The 20947-nt window shown below is 44.4% G+C and overlaps 1 protein-coding gene across 1 annotated transcript in view; it reads right to left on the bottom strand.

Annotated features, from left to right (window-relative positions):
• Positions 1–2818: 2818 nt before the first annotated feature.
• Positions 2819–20947, bottom strand: part of TOM1L1 (target of myb1 like 1 membrane trafficking protein) — a 59575-nt gene continuing 41446 nt past the window's right edge. Inside the window, exons 8-15 of the mRNA XM_083490041.1 lie at positions 16947–17080; positions 15773–15833; positions 14837–14957; positions 12419–12521; positions 12049–12109; positions 6830–6908; positions 5796–5877; positions 2819–4470 (exon numbers count right to left, since the gene is read on the bottom strand). Of these exons, the coding sequence (XP_083346167.1) occupies positions 4404–4470; positions 5796–5877; positions 6830–6908; positions 12049–12109; positions 12419–12521; positions 14837–14957; positions 15773–15833; positions 16947–17080 (708 nt within the window). The 3' untranslated portion in view covers positions 2819–4403. The remainder of the gene's footprint in view (positions 4471–5795; positions 5878–6829; positions 6909–12048; positions 12110–12418; positions 12522–14836; positions 14958–15772; positions 15834–16946; positions 17081–20947) is intronic.

Genomic DNA, 20947 nt, shown 5'->3' with positions numbered 1-20947 from the left:
GCTGTGGGGGACGTGGCATAACACAGAATTAGAGATATATCCCCAACAACCTTAAGTTTAGCATGCCTGATTGTGGAGATTGATTGACTTTACACATGCACAAGCATGCACACTGATGTTGTTGCTGTCTAGTAGCAACAGGGAGCATTCCCCAGTCCCATGAAAAATCTACAAGGTGGCTACACCACACTTTCATTTCACATAAATTGCTGCGCATTTCTGTTCTCATCCTGAAGCAAAGTTCTTAACCTGAGGTACTATTTCTGGGTTAGCGGAGTCTGTAACCTGAAGCGTCAGGTACCACTGTATAAAAACCTAAACACTGAAGAAAAGCCCTGCTGGATTGAGTGAAGGGAGTATCTAGTCCAGCACTGTGTTATCATAGCCCCCCCCCCCATGCCCATGGGAAGCCCGCAAGCAGATCCTGAGTGCAACAGCATTCTCTCAACCTGCAGTTCACAGCAACTTGGGTTCAGAGGCAATACTGTGACTACTAGCCATTTATAAACTTACCCACCATAATGCAGTTTGGCTGGCAGTGACATGGTGACATGGGTGAAAGCAAGAAAGATCACTAGTGCAACTTCTTCTTACAGGTGGTTCCAGGAGAGACCGCACTGGCATTTTATAAAGCAAAGAATCCCACTGATAAACCAATAATTGGAATCTCTACCTACAATGTGGTGCCTTTTGAAGCTGGGCAGTATTTCAACAAGATACAAGTAAGTGTGGTATGATGCGCTAAGAGTGGACTGCTGCTGCTGCTAACTGAACTCTCCTACTTTTGAAGCCTGATTCTGTTTTAATCCACGTTAGCAGCAATATCCAAGATGTAGGTATATGCCCTCCACTTTCCTTGTCATTGGTGCAAGGAAAACTTACTCAGGATCTAGTACCACCCTCTGCTCTGAAAAAGCTATTAAAGAAAAAGTTTTTTCTTTAATATCTGCTGTCTTTTCTAAGACAAAATAAAGCTGTGTGATTTTGAATAGTTCAAAATATCACACACACACACACACACACACACAAAGTGTGGATATAATATGGTTTAATTCGCTGTCAATGGTGCTAGCGCTTCATGTTAAATCCTTGGGGTGATCTCTATTTAAGTTATAGTCAGCATAGACTCATTGAAATTCATGGAGTTTAGTCCATTAATTTCAGTTGCTGTACTACAAGTATGACTAACTCTGGATATTACCCTTTGCATTTAAGCGGGTATTACAGTTTTCACAAGACAGTGGCAAAATGAATGGATTTATATGGATTTTTCATGTCCTTTGGTGGAAAATATCACAAATAGCATTTTGCCACATTTAATTGAACTAGGCACAGAGGTTCTCCTCCCGCTTAAATTAGATTGTGGATATATTATTGGCTTAATATAAACTTCAGAAACAATTCTAAACCCTCTTTCCCCCACATTTACAGTGTTTTTGTTTTGAAGAACAACGACTTAATCCCCACGAAGAAGTGGACATGCCGGTATTTTTCTTCATTGATCCTGAATTTGCAGAAGACCCAAGGATGGCCAATGTTGACTTGATCACGCTTTCTTACACATTTTTTGAAGCAAAAGAAGGACAGAAACTGCCACTCCCGGGTTATAATTAATAGTACAGCAGACGGACACTGCAGTGGAGATTCCTCTGCTATTCAATAATTATGATCTACAGACAGCAAAAGCACATTCCTTAACTCAGTAGGAAGATGCTTAAAAACTGTAAAAGTTGTGTTTTAGATATTGAATCGTATAGAGATTTGAAGATGTGACGTTTAATTTTGCACACAGGAACCATGATTATGAATAATAATTATAAAATGCATGTGGCGGGTGGTATTTTCAAATCTAATTTAATTTTAGACACCGCTAAAGCTCCTTTAGCTGTTTGCAATATATCAGAGGTAGCACTCTTCCATAAATTGTGTGAAGGTTTGTAACCAAAGTGCAGATGCCATATGAAATGTTATGCTGAAACTCAGCTGTTCTTTGCCATCTATGTTCTTATTCTCATAAACTGAACTCTGAAGAATCTGTAACCAACCCAGAATCAAAGGAATTCACCTCTTATAAGTTCCCTGATTATTATTTTTGGACCTTTTTTCCCTTTCTCCTAGCCTTAACTCTTTCCTCCTACTATTCCCTTCTGTTAAAGTGACATTGAAGGTTAGCATGTTAAACTTTGGTACTATCCTTAGAGCTGCATTGGTACCCGGATGGTGAAAAGCGGAGTTAAAATAAATAAATTTATTCTGCCTTTTTTTAAAAAAAAATCATGACTGTTTTGGACATTTATTCTGAATATAGTTTACATATCAGGGTGCAGAGGGACTTTTCCTGCATGTATTTCAGCTATGCTTTGAAGTACATGAAAGCACCTTTTAAAAAATAAAGATCAAATGACAGAATATTTCTAGGGATTCTGGCACTTTGGGTTGATAACAGTTTTACCTGAATTTTCTGTGCCCTGTATATTCTGTTGGGTGAAATTCCTAGCCAATGTGAATAGAACTCCCAATAAAGATAGATGTACCTTGGGGTGGGCAGGCAGAAGACAGAAGAGTTATTGGTCATGGCAAACAGAAACATCGGCTAGTTTCAAAATATCTACACTACAGCTGACAGTGATGTTAAATGTATGATTCCAAAATGCAGTGAAGACTCAACAGAAACTTCAGCTCAAAGCTGGATAGCTGCAGAGCAAATAAACTGATAAATAAAGCAGCAACGGTGTGATGCCTTACTTAACACTAGCATGCAAACATTTGACATAAAATGCAGGAGGCAAGCTATAAAACCAAATAGGAAAGAGCTGTGTTAAACTGGAGAGTTGTGCAGCTACTGAAACCACCCATTAGCTGGTTTCTGACCGCATTTTATTTGGATTGTATAAAAACAGCATAGGAATTGTAAAACATAATTAAATACTACATAGCAATCAGACTTAAAATGTACCATCTGCAGTTAGCAAGCATTAATTTGAACAGCTGATTGTAATTACATTCATTATAAATAGGTTTAGCAGTCACAGTCTCAGAGCAGTACATATTTTACTTTAAATCAGAAAGAAGGCACCTCCTCCCATCACCCTTTTACATTGTATGATCCTATGACCCAAGTGACTGTCCTTACCTGCTTAAAGATAACTTTAGTTGCTAATAGTACCTGCTTAATGTGGAAAACAGCTACAGTAACAAACAATGGCAGAGTTGCTCCAAAATACCTTAAAGAAGAGTGTGCTTATGTCCTTGCTGTCCTCCATCCATCTGCTTAGTGCCTTGTTTAGCTGCTCCCAATGAAGTCCATGAAAACTAGAGCATTTGTGGCTTCCCATCACACGTGCAGCTCTTTAAAGAATGTTAGGACAGAAATGGAGCAAGACTTCTACTACAGCAAACCCTCATGAGACTACAGTCGTACCTCGGAAGTCAAACGGAATCAGTTCCAGAAGTCTATTCGACTTCCAAAATGTTCGGAAACCAAAGCGCAACTTCTGATTGGCTGCAGGAAGCTCCTGCAGCCAATCGGAAGCCACAGAAGCCTTGTCAGACACTTGGCTTCCAAAAATAGTTTGCCAACCAGAACACTCACTTCCGGGTTTGCGGCGTTCGGGAGCCAGAACGTTCGAGAACTAAGCTGTTCAAAAACCAAGGTAGAACTGTTTTCACGTTCCCCTCTGCTTTGGAATAGCTTGTGCAAGTCTGATACGATGAGTGGATTACATAAACTATTTAGAGAAAAGTGCTATAGTGACCAGTCATCAGAAGACCAAGAAACTTGCTATGAAACATCTGATTTCAAAACCATGTGCCTGGTTAGCAAATAGTTTTACAGGAAGATTATACTGAGAGGATAGAGGGGTAAGGTCCACCCCCACAAAATGTGGCACTAAATCCCAGATAACAGCTTGAAGGCTAGCTTGAACCTCGATTTGGTCCTGGACCTCTAGCACAATGACGCACATCAACTTAAATCAAGTTCCATTATGTAGTTCTACCTATGGAAAAAGTTGTTTGCTTTTATAACTAAGCAGAATGTACCATAAAATAAAAGTACCTTATTTTTCTAAGTGCAAAGTTTCTTTTATAATTACAGTCTTGGGTATTTTGCTCCCTAGAAAGAATGGTTTTTTTAGGGGGGGGGTTCATGCTGTATAGAATTTGTAGACTTTGGTCCAAAGTATACACACAAGTAGAACCTTGCATTCTTAACGATCAAATGAACTTAATGTAATGCACTTAAGGGAGAATAGGTTTTGAATCTCTTCATATGAACGGTGTGACGTATCCAAATCATCTTCCAAAAATTGTCCTCCTATTCTTTGTCACAGAACTGACAGGTTTTGAGTGATCAAAATAGTCTCTAGTACTGGTAAAGTAGTGGTTCTCTTGGACCTCTGCTTTTAACAACTGGTGTTGTTTCTAACACTTGCTTTGAATAGGTGTGCATCAATTTCTTCATATACAGGTCTGAAATCAAAAGCACAAGATAAAACACTCTTTTGTGACATGAATAACAAGGATTAGTCAACAAAACAATTACAGGAGAGCTAGGGGCTGAGCCCCACATAGCGTAAAACTCATTTTGCTTCATTATCCATGGTATCCAATTCCTCATAGCAAGAATGGCCAGCGCGTGGTCTGCAGCCCACATCCAGCCTTTCAAACAATTTTCTTTGACCCCAACGGACTTAGCTTCAATGAATGTCTGCAAAAATGAATGGTCAATGCGTCTGCCCACAAGTTCCCTAGTAACAGAAATAATTTCAATGTGTGAGGGAGATAATTGGGTTGTTTCCCGTGCTCAAAATGTGTGAGCAGAGCAGACTTCCATTTGTGCAGTGGGAATGCACCATCCGCTCCCCTGCACACATGCAAAATCTGATTTGGAGGGTTGCTCACACAATAGTGGATTTTGCTCATCATGTTAATCTATCTTCTCTTTTGGATTTTGTATGTAATACTTTTACAGTGTTTTGCTGCACGTACTTCAGAGCTGTGAGGTCCTCGCTGCTTACTAGGAAGCTAAAACTTTGAATCCATGCCCTCGGCTTTCTAATTCCTTTTCAGTGGCTTGGAACTAGAGTTCCTATTAGTAGGACTTCCATCACAAGACACTCCCAGCAGAGGCAGGAGGGGGAGGCAATATCTACCAATTCTTCCTTTCCCCTGCAGCTTCTAGAAAAGCTGCTCTGGAAGATTTTGGGGTGGGGGGGTAAATGCTGGAGGTTGCAGAGAAATTGGCAAAAATTGCTGCTTTGTCCTGCAGAAATCTGTTGGATCTTTGCCCCTTTCACCAAGCAGAAGTACCGTATTTTTTGCTCTATAAGACTCATTTTTTCCCCTCCTAAAAAGTAAGGGGAAATGTGTGTGCGTCTTATGGAGCGAATGCAGGCTGTGCAGCTATCCCAGAAGCCAGAACAGCAAGAGGGATCGCTGCTTTCGCTGTGCAGCGATCCCTCTTGCTGTTCTGGCTTCTGGGATTCAGAATATTTTTTTTCTTGTTTTCCTCCTCCAAAAACTAGGCGTGTCTTATGGTCTGGTGCGTCTTATAGAGCGAAAAATACGGTAACACTCTGGATCCAACCCTAGGGATTTACTTAAATATGTATTTTTACTAACGACAATATATTTTTCAAATAGTCCTGATTAAACAACAAATGTGCCTCCAATAATGGTTTTTTGGCCACATTTAATCAAATCACTCATTTACCTTCAGTTGCCAACACCCTGAATTGTATTATAAATCTGGAGTATCGACAAGCAGTAAATTTGTCATTCTCAAAATTACTTACTCTGTTTTGTCACTGGGAGCCAAGGGGTCGAATTCCATTAGCTCATAATAATTAGGAGGAGGCGGACTGCTTTTTGATACATCTGTGGAAGAAGGAAACCCAGAGATGTTAAAAAAAATAGCATCATATTGCTTTGCCAATGTAAAATTATAACCAACCAGCTATCCCAGTCCCAGCTATCCTTAATACCACCTTCTTCTGTAATTCTAGGGTAAGGCAAAATTATACAAGTGGATCATAGCAATAGGAAAGAGCACAATACAAGCATGAAAAGGTTTTATGGACTCAAATATATTTAACCACATAGGAAGTTGCCTTATTGGACCAATGGCCCATATAGCTTGGTTCTCTGCACTAACTGTGGCAGGTTAACTCTCCAGGATTTCAGACAGGGAATATGCTCCCAGCTTTTCCTGAAGATTGAATGCCTTTTGCATGTTCCACTGAGTGACGGTCCTTCCCTAGTAAAATGTATTACTAGAACACAGAACTGTAGCTGAACTTAATTTTCCCAGGCCTTTGCATCTCCCAACATTGTGCAGTATTCTCTGAATTTGCAGTGGTTCTCAACCTGTGGGTCCCCAGATGTTGTTGGACTACAACTCCCATCATCCCTGAGCTCTGGCCTTGCTAGCTAGGGGTGATGGGAGTTGTAGTTCAACAACATCTGAGAAAGGCTGAAGGGAACTCATTTCTTCCCTGAAGTCTGGAAAACGCATTAAGCTGAGCTTACTTAAAATCCCCCTTTCCGGCTCAATTCAAGTCATTTAGGGCTGGGAAGGCCCGGGCCAGCATGCACGGCCTCTCCAGAGATAAAATTAATGAATAATTTATCTAAAACCAACATGTTCAGGCTTGCATTATGCAGTTGGTTCCCTTGGGAAAGCACAGTCTCACTTTCCCACCTTGGCTAACCTCTGCATGTCTTGAAGTTTATCTAAAACAGGTAATAGCCCAAGTTGGACATAATCCTGCCGACATATAAGAAAGCAGTCACAACTTAGGTAATGTCAACTGTAGTTGGTTAGACCTACCTGCTGGGGGCACCTCTCTCGAGCCATTACTCTGAAGGCTTACGGGATGCACAGGTACTGGATTTAAATAGGTGTTCACCTAAGGGAATGAAATGAATTTAATCCGGTATGTAGGAAGATAGCTTTGTGAAAAAACTGGTTTAGCCTCACATGCTGGTTCATTCTTGCATTGTTTACTTCTTAATGTGAGGATTAAAGTTAGTATCAGCAGAGACAGAAATCCTTTAACCCTGTTGCTGCTTGCAATACAATTCTCTCTGTGATTCATAAAGCGTTTACAGGGGTCCCTTGGTTCTCAAATGCCTTGGTACTCAAACAACTTGGAACCCAAACACTGCAAACCCGGAAGTAAGTGTTCCAGTTTGAGAACGTTTTTTGTAAGCTGAACGTGCCCTGTTTTGAGTGTTATGCTTCCAATTTGAGGGCCACACTTCCGTTTTGAGTGTTACACTGAGGTCTGTCTGTTTTTGCTATTTATTTTGCATTTTTGTGGCTCTTTTTTGTGACTGTGTGGAACGCAGTTCAGCTACTGACTGATTGTGTGACTGCAGTACATTGTTTATTGCTTTCATTTTATGGATCAATGGTCTCGTTAGATAGTAAAATTCATGTTAAATTGCTGTTTTAAGGGTTGTTTTTAAAAAGACTGGAACGGATTAATCCGTTTTGCATTACTTTCTATGGGAAAGCGCGCCTTGATTTTGGAACCCTTTGGCTTTGGAACGGACTTTCGGAACGGATTAAGTTTGAGAACCAAGGTACCACTGTAGTGGTTCAGCTGGGCTCCACAGAGCTACTTAGACATGCACTAACCTCTGGGTTATTTCTTGGGGAGGGGGCGAGTTTTTAATAATTGCTGGCTCACAAGTCGCAACACAAGCTGCTTCCCAATCTCCCTTGTTTCAAGTGCTGTCTGCCACAGCCACGCGAGTATTGTTTAAAGCAGTGTTTCCCAACCGGTGTTCCGCGGCACACTAGTGTGCCGTGAGACACCGGCTGGTGTGCCGTGGGAGGGAGGCGGGCGAGTCGGGCGGCGAGAGGCGGCGGCGGCGAGGATCCGCGTCGAGCCGGGGGCGGCTCCGCGGTGCTGGTGCCGAGCGGCGGGGCAGCGCGCGCAAAAGGGAGGAGCGCGAGACAGCGGAGGAGGAGGAGGCCGGCATGTCCGGGCAGCAGCAGCAACAGCAGCAGCAGCAACTCCCGGCGACGGCTCCTCCTCCGCCCGCTATCGCCGCCACCACCACAACAGCCGCCGCCGCCTCAGCTGCCGCCGTCCCTCAATCCCTCGCTCTGCTGCCTCCTCCCACCCCGGCAAGGGGAAGGGAAAAAACTTTCACTTTTGTGCGTCCCTCCCGGTGTGACGCTGCGCGCTGACGTCACGGGGCGGGGCTTTAATGGTGGTGTGCCGCGAGATTTTTTCCCGGTAAACAGGTGTGCCGTTGCCCAAAACCGTTTGGGAAACACTGGTTTAAAGAGGGGTGTGTGTGGAATCTCATTTCCTCTCGGACTCGTGGAGCAAGCCTGTTGGTTCACTGGCCTCTAGACAATACATTTTTGAGGATTACTTTAGAATGCGGATATCCTGTTTACCCAGCCTCCCTTCGCCTGTTTTAGCTACACTGCAAGGTTGTTGTAAACCACACTCAGTTCAACAGTGGAATTTGCTGCCAAGGAGTGTGGTGGAGTCTTCTACTTTGGAGGTCTTTAAGCAGAGGCTTGACAACCATATGTCAGGAGTGCTCTGATGGTGTTTCCTGCTTGGCAGGGGGTTGGACTCGATGGCCCTTGTGGTCTCTTCCAACTCTATGATTCTATGATTCAACCTTCAATGCAGTGTATGAAAACAACTGATGACACTAGAGGTTTGTTGTAAGCTACTCTCTACTCTACTCTTTGCTCTTACATTTTGGTTTTTTGAGGGGTGGGGATGGAAACACGGATGCCGAATACCAGCTACATAAATCTCTATGTGCAGCTCACACTCAATTCCTATAGTCAGGGCTTGCATCATAACCCACTTCTGGAACATTTAAAAACAGGTTGATCGGCATGAACCAGGAGATGACCTCTCCAGGGAACGAGGTGGTTCCCCTTATCCTTTTTATATTCACATACAATACGGTAATCTTTATTGTCATTGTCCCATACAGAACAACGAAAGTGAAAAAAAATCGAAAAATCTACATCAGACATTCAAAAACCAACAAGCCTGCTATCCCAGCCTGGTTAGCCCCCCCCCCCCAAATTCTGATACCCCATAATTAAATACAGTGGTACCTCAGGTTAAGAACTTAATTCGTTCCGGAGGTCCGTTCTTAACCTGAAACTGTTCTTAACCTGAAGCACCACTTTAGCTAATGGGGCCTTCCGCTGCTGCCTTGCCGCTGGCGGAAAATTTCTGTTCTCATCCTGAAGCAAAGTTCTTAACCCGAGGTACTATTTCTGGGTTAGCGGAGTCTGTAACCTGAAGCGTATGCAACCTGATGTGTCTGTAACCCGAGGTACCACTGTACAATATACTCCCATAGATACTACCTTACACTGTGTTTAAAACCAAAATCACATTTGGATAGAAACTGTTTCTCAGGCGGCTAGTCCTAGTCTTTATAACCCTGTACCTTCTTCCAGAAGGCAGAAGCTGAAAGAGATCATTTCTGGGGTGTGCACTATCCTGCACTATCTCTGCAGCTTTCTTATGACACCTGGAAGCACAGATTTGATCCAAGGTGGGAAGGGTGCACCCAATTATTCTCTCTGCAGTCTTTACAACCCTGGACAGCTTTGTTTTTCCCCCGACCGTGCAGCTCCCAAACCACACACACAGACCATAAGTTAATACACTCTCAACAGTACAATGGTAAAATGCCATCAACAGGTCCTTTGAGAGATTATTTTTTTCTGGAGGATTCTCAGAAAATATAACCTCTGCTGTGCTCTCTTCATCAGGTCTTTGCTGTTTTCTCCCCAGGTTAGGTCATCTCTCAACTCCATTCCCAGAAATCAAAACACCGAGACCTGTTCCATGCATTTCCCCTCAATCATGAGTGGCTGAATAGTCACTTTACATTTCCTAAAGTCCACAATAATCTCTTTTGTTTTCTTTAAGTTAAGGAGTAAGTTGTTTTTCCTACACCACTCCCCCAGTGACCCCTTTTATGTTCCTTCCTCTCAGAGGAGGAAAGAGAAGAGGAGTCAGCTGGAGAAACCCAGGATGAGAACTAACGTCCTATACCCCTTTTAAATGTGTTTGTGGGAGGGGGGTGTTGGTTTGTTGTTCTTGTTTGTTCTTGCTTTCATCATGCGTTTTGTACTTTGTATATTTATGTTGTGAGTCGCCCTGAGACCTGCAGATGCAGGGTGGTATAGAAGAAGAGGAGAAATGAAGCAAAGGGCAATAGAATACAGTGGTACCTCGGGTTACATACGCTTCAGGTTACATACGCTTCAGGTTACAGACTCCGCTAATCCAGAAATAGTACCTCGGGTTAAGAACTTCGATTCAGGATGAGAACAGAAATCGTGCTCCAGTGGCGTGGCGGCAGCAGGAGGCCCCATTAGCTAAAGTGGTGCTTCAGGTTAAGAACAGTTTCAGGTTAAGAACAGACGTCCAGAACGAATTAAGTACTTAACCCGAGGTACCGCTGTAATTGAATTGTACAGTTGGAAGGGACCCCAAGTATCATCTATTCCCTGAAATGCAGGAATCTCAGCTAAAGCATCCATGACAAATGGCTATCCAACCTCTGCCTTAAAACCTCCAAGGTAGAAGAGCCCATAACCTCCAGAGAAGGAAAAGAATTGGAGACAGAGCTACAAATCCTCAACTTCCACTCTCCTCAGTTCTGCTCTGTGGCTCCTTCCCTTCTCTCCTAGCTAACCTCTCCTGCTTCCCAGCAGATCAGTGGGCATTTTGAAGTGTCATGTTCTGGTTCTGAGAGCCAGTGTGGTGTAGTGGTTAAGAGTGGTAGACTCGTAATCTGGTGAACCGGGTTCGCGTCTCCTCTCCTCCACATGCAGCTGCTGGGTGACCTTGGGCTAGTCACACTTCTCTGAAGTCTCTCAGCCCCACTCAGCTCACAGAGTGTTTGTTGTGGGGGAGGAAGGGAAAGGAGAATGTTAGCCGCTTTGAGACTCCTTCGGGTAGTGATAAAGCAGGATATCAAATCCAAACTCTTCTTTTCTTCTTCTTCTTCTTTGGCCACACCTTCCTCTTCAGTGGAATTCTCTTCCAGCCAATTTAATTCCATGGCCACCCATTGCTCAGTACTCACTGGGCCTTTGGGGGAACCTCCCCCTTCTTTAAATATTTCCTAAATATCTTTGTTGGTTTGTTCTCCTGAGCCTGCAAGATCCTTCGCTCTTGTTCATAGATGACACTGCTTCAGCTGCATAAGGACTCAGGTTAAGTTTGGCACTGGTAGGATTGTTAAGACGAATAACTCCTATAACTAACACCACAAACACTGCGCGGCTGGACCAACAGGGATGGGGAACTTGTGGCCCTCCAGAAGTTGCCAGACTACAACCCCCATCATCCTTGACCATTGCCATTGGCCATGCTGGCTGGGGCTGGTGGGACCCAGAGTCCAACACATTGCTGTCAACCGTCCCTTATTTGGCGGGAAAGTCCCTTATCCCAGCGCTGTGTCCCACTGCTGTCCCCAATTGATGATGTCCCTTACATTTCCCGGGTTTCAAAGGAAGCAGCTCCTCTCCCTCCCTCCCTGCCAGCCAGCCAGGGAGGAGGGAGGCTCCAACTGTGTTGCTTGGCTGCGTTGCTCACCCAATAAGGAGTCTAAGAACGACTGGGGAGGTGGAGCTTGCATGCCTTGTGCCAATCAAATCGGCCGCATTGCCTGGGGACTCGCCTTTGCTCAGCGCTTCCCAGCGGAGAGGTAACAGTGGTTTTCCTTGCTGCATCCCCTTTGCCGGGTTGCTGCGCTGTAGGAACCACCACTTGAGGCTTCGTTTGGCTGTTGGCTGGGCTTTCTGTCTTTGGCTTGGAGGGGCTCAGAAGTCGAACATACCTGTGTTTGGAAAATCCCTATTTTGGCTGCTGATCCCTTATTTTCGAGGCTGCTGGTCCCTTATTTTCAAATCTGTAAGTTGACAGCTTTGGTCCAACATCAGTTATGCAAACAGAAAACATGTGCAAAGCTATCTCTCTGTGATACCTGCTGAAGAAGGACTGAAGAAGGACTGAGAAACAATTTGCTACTTACATTGATGTATGTGGAGCTACCTGGAAAGCTTTGGCATGTATTTTGTGCTTCTGATGTGAACCTAGGAGAGGAAAGAATGAATGGGAAGCCATCAAGGAACCATACATGAAATTTCCATCCAAACCTCTGGCCGCATTGTTAAATCCCTGCATTCTCAATTTGTCTCGGTTCACAAAAGTCCGTACTGACCTTCCACAAATTACCTTACAAAATGACGGACTGAGTCTGACAAATGTTCACCTATCTTTTTAATTTTTGCCAGCTTCCAGAGATGGGACATTTGCGTGACCATGTCCTGGTTTTCAACTTAGCCTATCATCCTTTAAACCCCATTTAAAAGGTTTAAATAGCTTCAAAAACTGCTACTTACGGAGTGTGTGCAGCATTTGTAGTTGCGAGTGAATTCAGTTGAGGGTAAAGTGGTGGCTGAGTGGGATAGGGACTTGGAACAGCAACACTTTGAGGCTGGCAATCTAAAAAAAGAAAGAAAAACAGGCATGATCGTGATTTTTCTGCAAACCTTTAAAGCACACGGACACACAAAAAATATAGGCAATGTTTTAAGGCAAAATATCACGGTGGTGATCTCTGATCAAGACATTGGCCCAGGATATAGATCAATAAGCAGAATTCAGCAACACATTATTTCAAATAAACTCAAGGTGGGGATGTGTGTCTTCTATTATCCAGTCACCATTTGGGAGTTCATGTGAAGTTCAGTTCGCAACAGCCTTCTTCAGATGATCATTCCTGGCTTTATAAGCCATGGTTCACCAAGCTGGTAATGTGTGTTGGGACTGAGCACTCCTCCCTTGCTTCCTCCCTTCATATGCCAGCTCTGGCGCAAAGGTTATGGTTTCGATTAAGCCAGAGTTCCCCAAGCAAAGTGGAGAATTTTGGCTACTGATGCGTAAAGGAACAATGCTAGTGATCCAAAACACCCAAAGGTGGAACTGCCTGTACTTTCCCTCCATGGCCTCTGGCTTCTAGGTCACAGTCTGCATCTCTTAAGTATGCATCTGAAATGCATCTGAGAAGAAAACAGGTAGAGTCAGACCACTTGGTCCATCTAGCTCCATCTATACTGGAGGCAGACCTCCAAGGTTTCACACAGGAGATATTCCTGGCCCTGCATGAAGTTGCTGGAAATTGAACTGTGGAGGAAATTTAGCCTGGAGGTTAAGGGGTGATATGATAGCCATGTTCAATTATATAAAAGGATGTCACATAGAGGAGGGAGAAAGGTTGTTTTCTGCTGCTCCAGAGAAGCGGACACGGAGCAATGGATCCAAACTACAAGAAAGAAGATTCCACCTAAACATTAGGAAGAACTTCCTGACAGTAAGAGCTGTTCAACAGTGGAATTTGCTGCCAAGGCGAGTAGTGGAGTCTCCTTCTTTGGAGGTCTTTAAGCAGAGGCTTGACAACCATATGTCAGGAGTGCTCTGATGGTGTTTCCTGCTTGGCAGGGGGTTGGACTCGATGGCCCTTGTGGTCTCTTCCAACTCTATGATTCTATGAACTTGATTTCAAAGCAGAGGCTTTCTAACACTGAGCTACAGCACTTCCCTAACAATAATAGGAGGGAAGTGGTGATTTTGACCTATAAAGCCTTAAACGGCTCAAGACCACAAGACCTCAAGGACTGCCTCTCTATGAACCTTCCCAGACTCTGAGATCTTCTGGGGCCCTTCTTCATGTGCCTCCTCCACAAGAGGTCCGGAGGGTGGCAACACGAGAACAGGGCCTTCTCTGCAGTGGCTCCCCATTTGTGGAATGTTCTCCCCAGGGAGGTTTGGCTGACGCCTTCATTATACACCAGACAAAGACGTTCCTCTTCAACCAGGCCTTTGGCTGATTGACACCCAATGCCCTTTTAAAATACGTTGTGGAATGGGGATTATTGTATTTGTTTTTATCATATATTTTGTGGTTTTTATAATGCTATTTTATGTTGTGAATCACCCTGAGAGCTACAGGTATAGGACAGTATACAGTGGTACCTCGGGTTAAGTACTTAATTCGTTCCGGAGGTCTGTCCTTAACCTGAAACTGTTCTTAACCTGAAGCACTACTTTAGCTAATGGGGCCTCCTGCTGCTGCCGCGCCGCCAGACGATTTCTGTTCTCATCCTGAAGCAAAGTTCTTAACCCGAGGTACTATTTCTGGGTTAGCGGAGTCTGTAACCTGAAGCGTCTGTAACCTGAAGTGTTATGTAACCTGAAGCATATGTAACCCGAGGTACCACTGTACAAATATAATAACAATAACCATAATAATATAAGAATCTCTCCTGTGCGACACCTTGGAGATAATAATAATAATAATAATAATAATAATAATAATAATAATTATTATTATTATTATTATTATTATTATTATTATTTATTATTTATACCCCGCCCATCTGGCTGGGTTTCCCCAGCCACTCTGGGCGGCTTCCAAAAGAATATTAAAATACTGTGATACATCAAACATTAAAAGCTTCCCTAAACAGGGCTGCCTTCAGATGTCTTCTAAAAGTCTGGTAGTTGTTGTTCTCTTTGACATCTGGTGGGAGGGCGTTCCACAGGGAGGGCGCCACTACCGAGAAGGCCTTCTGCCTGGTTCCCTGTAACTTGGCTTCTCGCAGTGAGGGAACCGCCAGAAGGCCCTCGGTGCTGGACCTCAGATCTTCCATATTGCAGCTCTCCAGTCCAAATCCATAGGACCTGTACAAGGATAAGTCGGTTTCCATATTTTCCCACAAGGTTCATAGCATTCCATTAAAACATACATACATACTCACTCAATTCTGAAAACTGAGGAGGTGCAGGGCCAGCTTCTCCAGGCTTTGGCACAGTAGTGGAAAAGCTTGAAGCCAGGTCAAGCAAATCACACGAAGGAGCAGATGGCTGGTTGCCATTGACCTTGAGAGGAAAGGAGGAGATCAGAGGTTATACCTAGTGTTCCCTCTTAGGTGTGGGTTGAACATTCAGTGTGCGACAAGCAATTGCTAACAAGGTCTTTTTTGCTCTCTTATGGAAGCAGATCCTGGCTGGTGGTAAGGGTCTCCTCAAGTCACCAGTGTGACCATCTATGATTCACCGGCTATATCTGTAAAATCTGAAGGTTCTCAGATTTTAGTAATCTGAGATTTAGTAATAGAATGAGCAGGATATAATTTTGCATTGATCCCAAAGAACACTTCACAGTTCAAGATAAGTGCAGCCAAAATTCATTAAGAGAATTATTTTCTGCAAGAATTGTGTAAGATGACAGCTTAACAGCTGTCATTTGAAGAAGCACTAGGGATGGTATTGTGGTTTCGTCCTCCCCGCTTCCCTTTTGCAGCAGCTTTTCAGTGGACTTTATATATATATATATATATATAGAGAGAGAGAGAGAGAGAGAGAGAGAATGATTCCTCCCCCATCCACCACCCAGACATATTTGGCTACTTGCTCTGTAATGGGTGAACTAGCAATTTATGCATTGTCCTCTTTGGAACACTGAATCTTACGCACTGCAATCTTACGCACACTTACTTAGGAGTTAAGCACCACCAGACTTAGCTTCTGACTTGCTTCTGAGTCAACATGCCTAGACTTAGAAGGCATGAACTATAAACGTTGCAAAATGACTCAAGAGACCCAAGAATCTAACAGAATCAGAGGTTCCAGAATTCTTGTCCTAACAAAAGAAGGCTCTTTCCAGGCTAGAGGACAGGCTGTTAATTACTTACCCCTGCACCTTCGTTCTGAATCCTTTGATTCTCCAAGAAGCGTACTCTGTTTCGAGAGAACCTGTATGAAATGGTACGGTCAGTACCTGCGTTTCAAGCCATGCACTTACAATGAACAACGGAAAGATGTGTATGCAATGTTTGCCATATTCCAGAGATGCCCAGTCAATTGAGAATCACCAAGGAGGCAAAGCTCACAGTCTTTGAGCAGACCTTGAGGGGATGTTATCTTTTCCTCCTTTTTATAACCTCAGCTAGCAAGGAAGATGGTTATGGCTTTTTTTTTTTAGCTTGCCTGCTTCCAGCTTTTGCCAATGTTTCTTCTTACAAGAAAACCCTCCCAGGGGGAAGAGAAATTAGCCCCATCACTCAAGAATGGGTGCTTGCTTGTTTCAAAATAAACAAACAAGCCAAAGAGAAAACAGTAAGAAAGAAATTGGTCCCATTATTCTAGGGCACTTGAGTAATGGGGCCAATTTCTATTTATCTTTTATTTTACCTTTTGATTACTTATTTATTTATTCTATAACAAAAACATTACATTTGGACAGCATACATGTGCCAAGGGAAAGAATTGCATTGTGCCACTCGGATTAACAGGCAAGCAACAATGTTCGCTTCTCTCCAGAGTATTGTGTCTCAAAAGTAACCTAAACGGACATGGAAAATAACGTAAGCATCACAACAGAGACTTGTAACTTAGTCTATTCAGAGATTTTCTCCTGAAGGACCTCTCCAAAGAAGTAGGCCAGAGGCTTTCTCCCCTGCTCCTTGCTGTGGGGTGGGAAGTGAACTGAACAGTGGGAATGCCAGACTCTGCAGTCGCTGAGAGGCAAATATTGCATGGTCAGGATGAGATCCTATGCTCACCAGCCAAGCATAGGTTCCACTGGTTCAGACATTCACTTCTCTCCAAAGCAGAAGGGGAAGGGGAAAGTGAACATGAGGCCTACTCCCAAGGAACACTGCAAGGGAACAAAGCTCTTCGTTAGCTCAGGCAACCTGTAAGCCCTTCAAATATTGTTTGGACTACAACTCCCATCATCCATGACGGTTGAGCCAATGTTGGCTGGGGCTGATGGGAGTTGGGAGGGCCAGTTTCCCCACTCCTGAAACTGGCATAACCTGTGTATATATAAGCAACGAGTCCCCAGTATATATAAAACAGCTTTACCTTTCATGTCCCAGTAGGACATTATTCAGATTTTCATTCACTTGTATCAGTTCTGTGATCACGTCTTCATTCTGCACAGTCGCTAGCAGTTCCATAATTCTCTCTTGCATCACCCGACACGTCTTATAGAGCTTCTGCCAAGGGATGAAAGGAAAGACATTCGCTATCAGCATTTGAAGGGCAAAAACAACAGGCGTCAAATACACATTGTTTGTATCCAAGGCACACAATCAGAGGCTCTTCACTCTTCTGGTGACCACATACAGGGCTAGCCCTTCCATGTAGCAAGGTGAAGCAGGTTCCTTCATTGGGACTTAGAAAGGAAGGGGAAAGCAAATACAGAAAAAGAAGAAGAAGAAGAGGAGGAGGAGGAGGAGGAGGAGTTTGGATTTGATATCCTGCTTTATCACTTCCCGAAGGAGTCTCAAAGCAGCTAACAATCTCCTTTCCCTTCCTCCCCCACAACAAACACTCTGTGAGGTGAGTGGGGCTGAGAGACCTCAAAGAAGTGTGACTAGCTCAAGGTCACCCAGCAGCTGCATGTGGTGGAGCGGAGACACGAACCCAGTTCCCCAGATTACGAGACTACCGCTCTTAACCACTACACCACACTGGCTCCCAGTGTGTAGTCTTTGCCTGGGCACCAAAATGTCTTGGTCCTGCACTGATCTGCCCTAAAAGCAGATGCAATAAAAAAGGAAGGCTATATCTGCTATAACCTCTTCCCTGGGTTTCTTTTTGGATACTGGCGACCACCATAAAGAAGGACAATGCACAAGGAAGAAGTCTTTGCCCTCTCCACAATCTGCCCTGGAAATCCTTCAGATGAGTTTCTTCATTGTACCGGGGCTGTCTGAATCAGGCCATTGTGTGCACAAGGAATTCTCCTACTCTGAGAAGTAAAACCAGCAACTGACTAACATATCTATAGATTTCAGTGAGTCTTCTCAGAGTCTTCTTTTTCGGAAGCAGTTGCCTGGGGACAATTGGTCAAATCTGTTTTCTGCTACTGTGTCCTGCAGATTGGCTCAACTGCTTGGGTTATCTGGAGTTGAGTTGCCACAGGCCTACTTTGTTTCTCAATACAGTGGTACCTCTGGTTAAGAATTTAATTTGTTCTGGAGGTCCGTTCTTAACCTGAAACTGTTCTGAACACGAGAAACCACTTCAGCTAATGGGGCCTCCTGCTGCCGCCGCAGCACGATTTCTGTTCTCATCCTGAAGCAAAGTTCTTAACCTGAGGTACTATTTCTCGGTTAGTGGAGTCTGTAACCTGAAGCATCTGTAACCTGAAGCGTCTGTAACCCGAGGTACCACTGTAAGACATTATATGTTGGCCATTCTAAACAGAGGAAGCTTGTCAGCCAGACCATTTACACCACCATCCTGTTCCCTACGGAGCCCAACCAGATCCTTCTGTGGATCCCCACCACAAGAAGTAAACAGGATTTAGCACTGTGACTTATACAGTCTCTGAACATGGAGATGTCCACTCTATTTTCAGCAGATCTCTCTCTCTCTCTCTCTCTCTCTCTCTCTCTCTCTCTCTCTCATCTATCATCATCTTCTTGGAAAAGTAACAAGTACAGCATGATGAGGACAGCCATCCTTCATCACAGGAGCAAGGAGCCTGTGGCCCCCTAAATGATGTTGGAGTCCCAACTCCCATCAGCCCCAACAAACAGGGCGAGTGGTCAGGGGGGGGCAGTGGAAATTGTAGCCCAGTAACATCTGAGAGGGATGCGGGTGGCGCTGTGGGTTAAACCACAGAGCCTAGGACTTGCCGATGAGAAGGTCAGCAGTTCGAATCCCCGCGACGGGGTGAGTTCCCGTTGCTCAGTCCTTGCTCCTGCCAACCTAGCAGTTTGAAAGCACATCAAAGTGCAAGTAGATAAATACCTTCTCTGGCGGGAAGGTAAACGGCGTTTCCATGCGCTGCTCTGGTTCGCCAGAAGCGGCTTAGTCATGCTGGCCACATGACCCGGAAGCTGTACGCCGGCTCCCTCGGCCAATAAAGCGAGATGAGCGCCGCAACCCCAGAGCCGGCCACGAATGGACCTAATGGTCAGGGGTCCCTTTACCCTTTACCTAACATCTGAGAGGGTCACAGTATCCCCATCCCTGATTATTGCTTATGCATAGCATAAACATTTTCCCTTTTTTAAGGGAAATCCCCTTATTCTGAATAGGATTCCTCGCAAGAAAAGGGGAAAGTTGACAGCTATGGCATAGCATCTGGTAACCATTAATGGTGTTCTCGTGTTTACCCATCATGTCCTCCATTAATGAGTCTCATCGTTAAAAACAAAACACAACATGACATCACAACACCTGATGCTGCAACAGCCTTGAGGTGTGCCTCAAGGTTAGAAAATAGCTCCAAATCACTAAAGGCCAGAAGCTTGGAGATGCTTTAGAAAAGGTTGTATGGGTTGTTTTTATAAAAACAAAACAAAACTGCAGGCAATTCATATCCGAGAAAGAATCCTTCAGCTTTGGCGGAAGGAAGGAACAAACAATAGCCAACCTATAAAAGATGTATGCGTGGGAGGAAATGGAGTTTCTACAGATAAACTACAATAAATCAGTGCATATAATTGGCTTGCTCTTTTTTACTGCTGTTTTTACGAGGTGGCTGTGTGCGCCATTATGTTGTTAATTGCACTGCTCTATATCATTTTAAAACTGCATGGTGGGGAAGAAACGATAGCCCCAGATCAAAACCGGGAACGCCCCAAAATGCAGGAGAAATTAAGCTGTCACCACTGTGTGTCCAAAAAAAAAGTGAGCAGTTTGCATTTCTGGCCATTTGCAAAACTCGTATGACAGCATTGCCATTCACCAGATTGCAGACCTTCCCTGTTTATTCGTTTATAAGGTTTGCTAACCGCCATTCACCATAAGGTACAAGGCCAGGTTACAACAACGAAATATACAATTATGAAAACATGACCATTCTAAAACAAGCAGAGCTATTCTAAATCGAACAGAACAGTATGAATCCGGCAAAATACTTTGGGTTGTATCAAATGCTAATCCCACTCAAGAGTTGCGCCCAACATTGGGGGGCTGACGTCACGTGCATCGCGCATTGTGTGACATCATGTGTGCGTGACAACTGTCACATCGGGAGAGGCTTACTAGGTTTGTTTAGTGTCTCCCAATGTCACGCGGCCTCCTGTGTCCCCTCAAGATTGGGAAAGAGGTGAGCCCTGGCCCAGCAGACATTTGGGGGCCTGTAGAGGCCTCAGTAGGGACACGGGTGGCGCTGTGGGTTAAACCACAGAGCCTAGGACTTGCCGATCAGAAGGTTGGCGGTTCAAATCCCTGTGACGGGGTGAGCTCCTGTTATTCGGTCCCTGCTCCTGCCAACCTAGCAGTTTGAAAGCACGTCAAAGTGCAAGTAGATAAATAGGTACCGCTCCGGCGGGAAGGTAAACGGCATTTCCGTGCGCTGCTCTGGTTCACCAGAAGTGGCTTCGGCATGCTGGCCACATGACCCGGAAGCTGTCTGCAGACAAACGCCGGCTCCTTCGGCCAATAAAGTGAGATGAACGCCGCAACCCCAGAGTCGGTCACGACTGGACCTAATGGTCAGGGATCCCTTTACCTTTACCTAGAGGCCTCAGTCCCATGGAGTTGGCGCATCTGAGCCCTACTGAGGTTAATAGTCACAACCAGGTTTGGTTTGTTAATTCCAGCGGGTCTACTCTTGAGTAGGACGTAATAGGATGCAGCCCTTTTACGCTGCAGGTCAGGATACAGAGGTTGCGTCTTCGGCACACAGTGAAATCTGTACAATAAAGATTTGGGATGCACCTCTGTGGGGAGATAGTTCCACAATTCAGGGGCTGCCAAAGAAAATTCTTTCCCAGGACACCATTCTCCGCACATCTGAGAGTGATGGCGCTACCAAAATATTCCCCTCTGCACACCTTAATGCCAGAGAAGGTCACTAGAGATGGAGATGGCCTTCCAGATATTGGGAGCCTAACACACTA

Source organism: Podarcis liolepis, assembly GCF_965112155.1.
Source record: "Podarcis liolepis genome assembly, chromosome: 2".
In the NCBI taxonomy this organism is placed as follows: Eukaryota; Metazoa; Chordata; class Lepidosauria; order Squamata; family Lacertidae; genus Podarcis; species Podarcis liolepis.
Note: the sequence above shows the minus strand (reverse complement) of the source record. Positions and strands in the feature narration are given on the sequence as shown.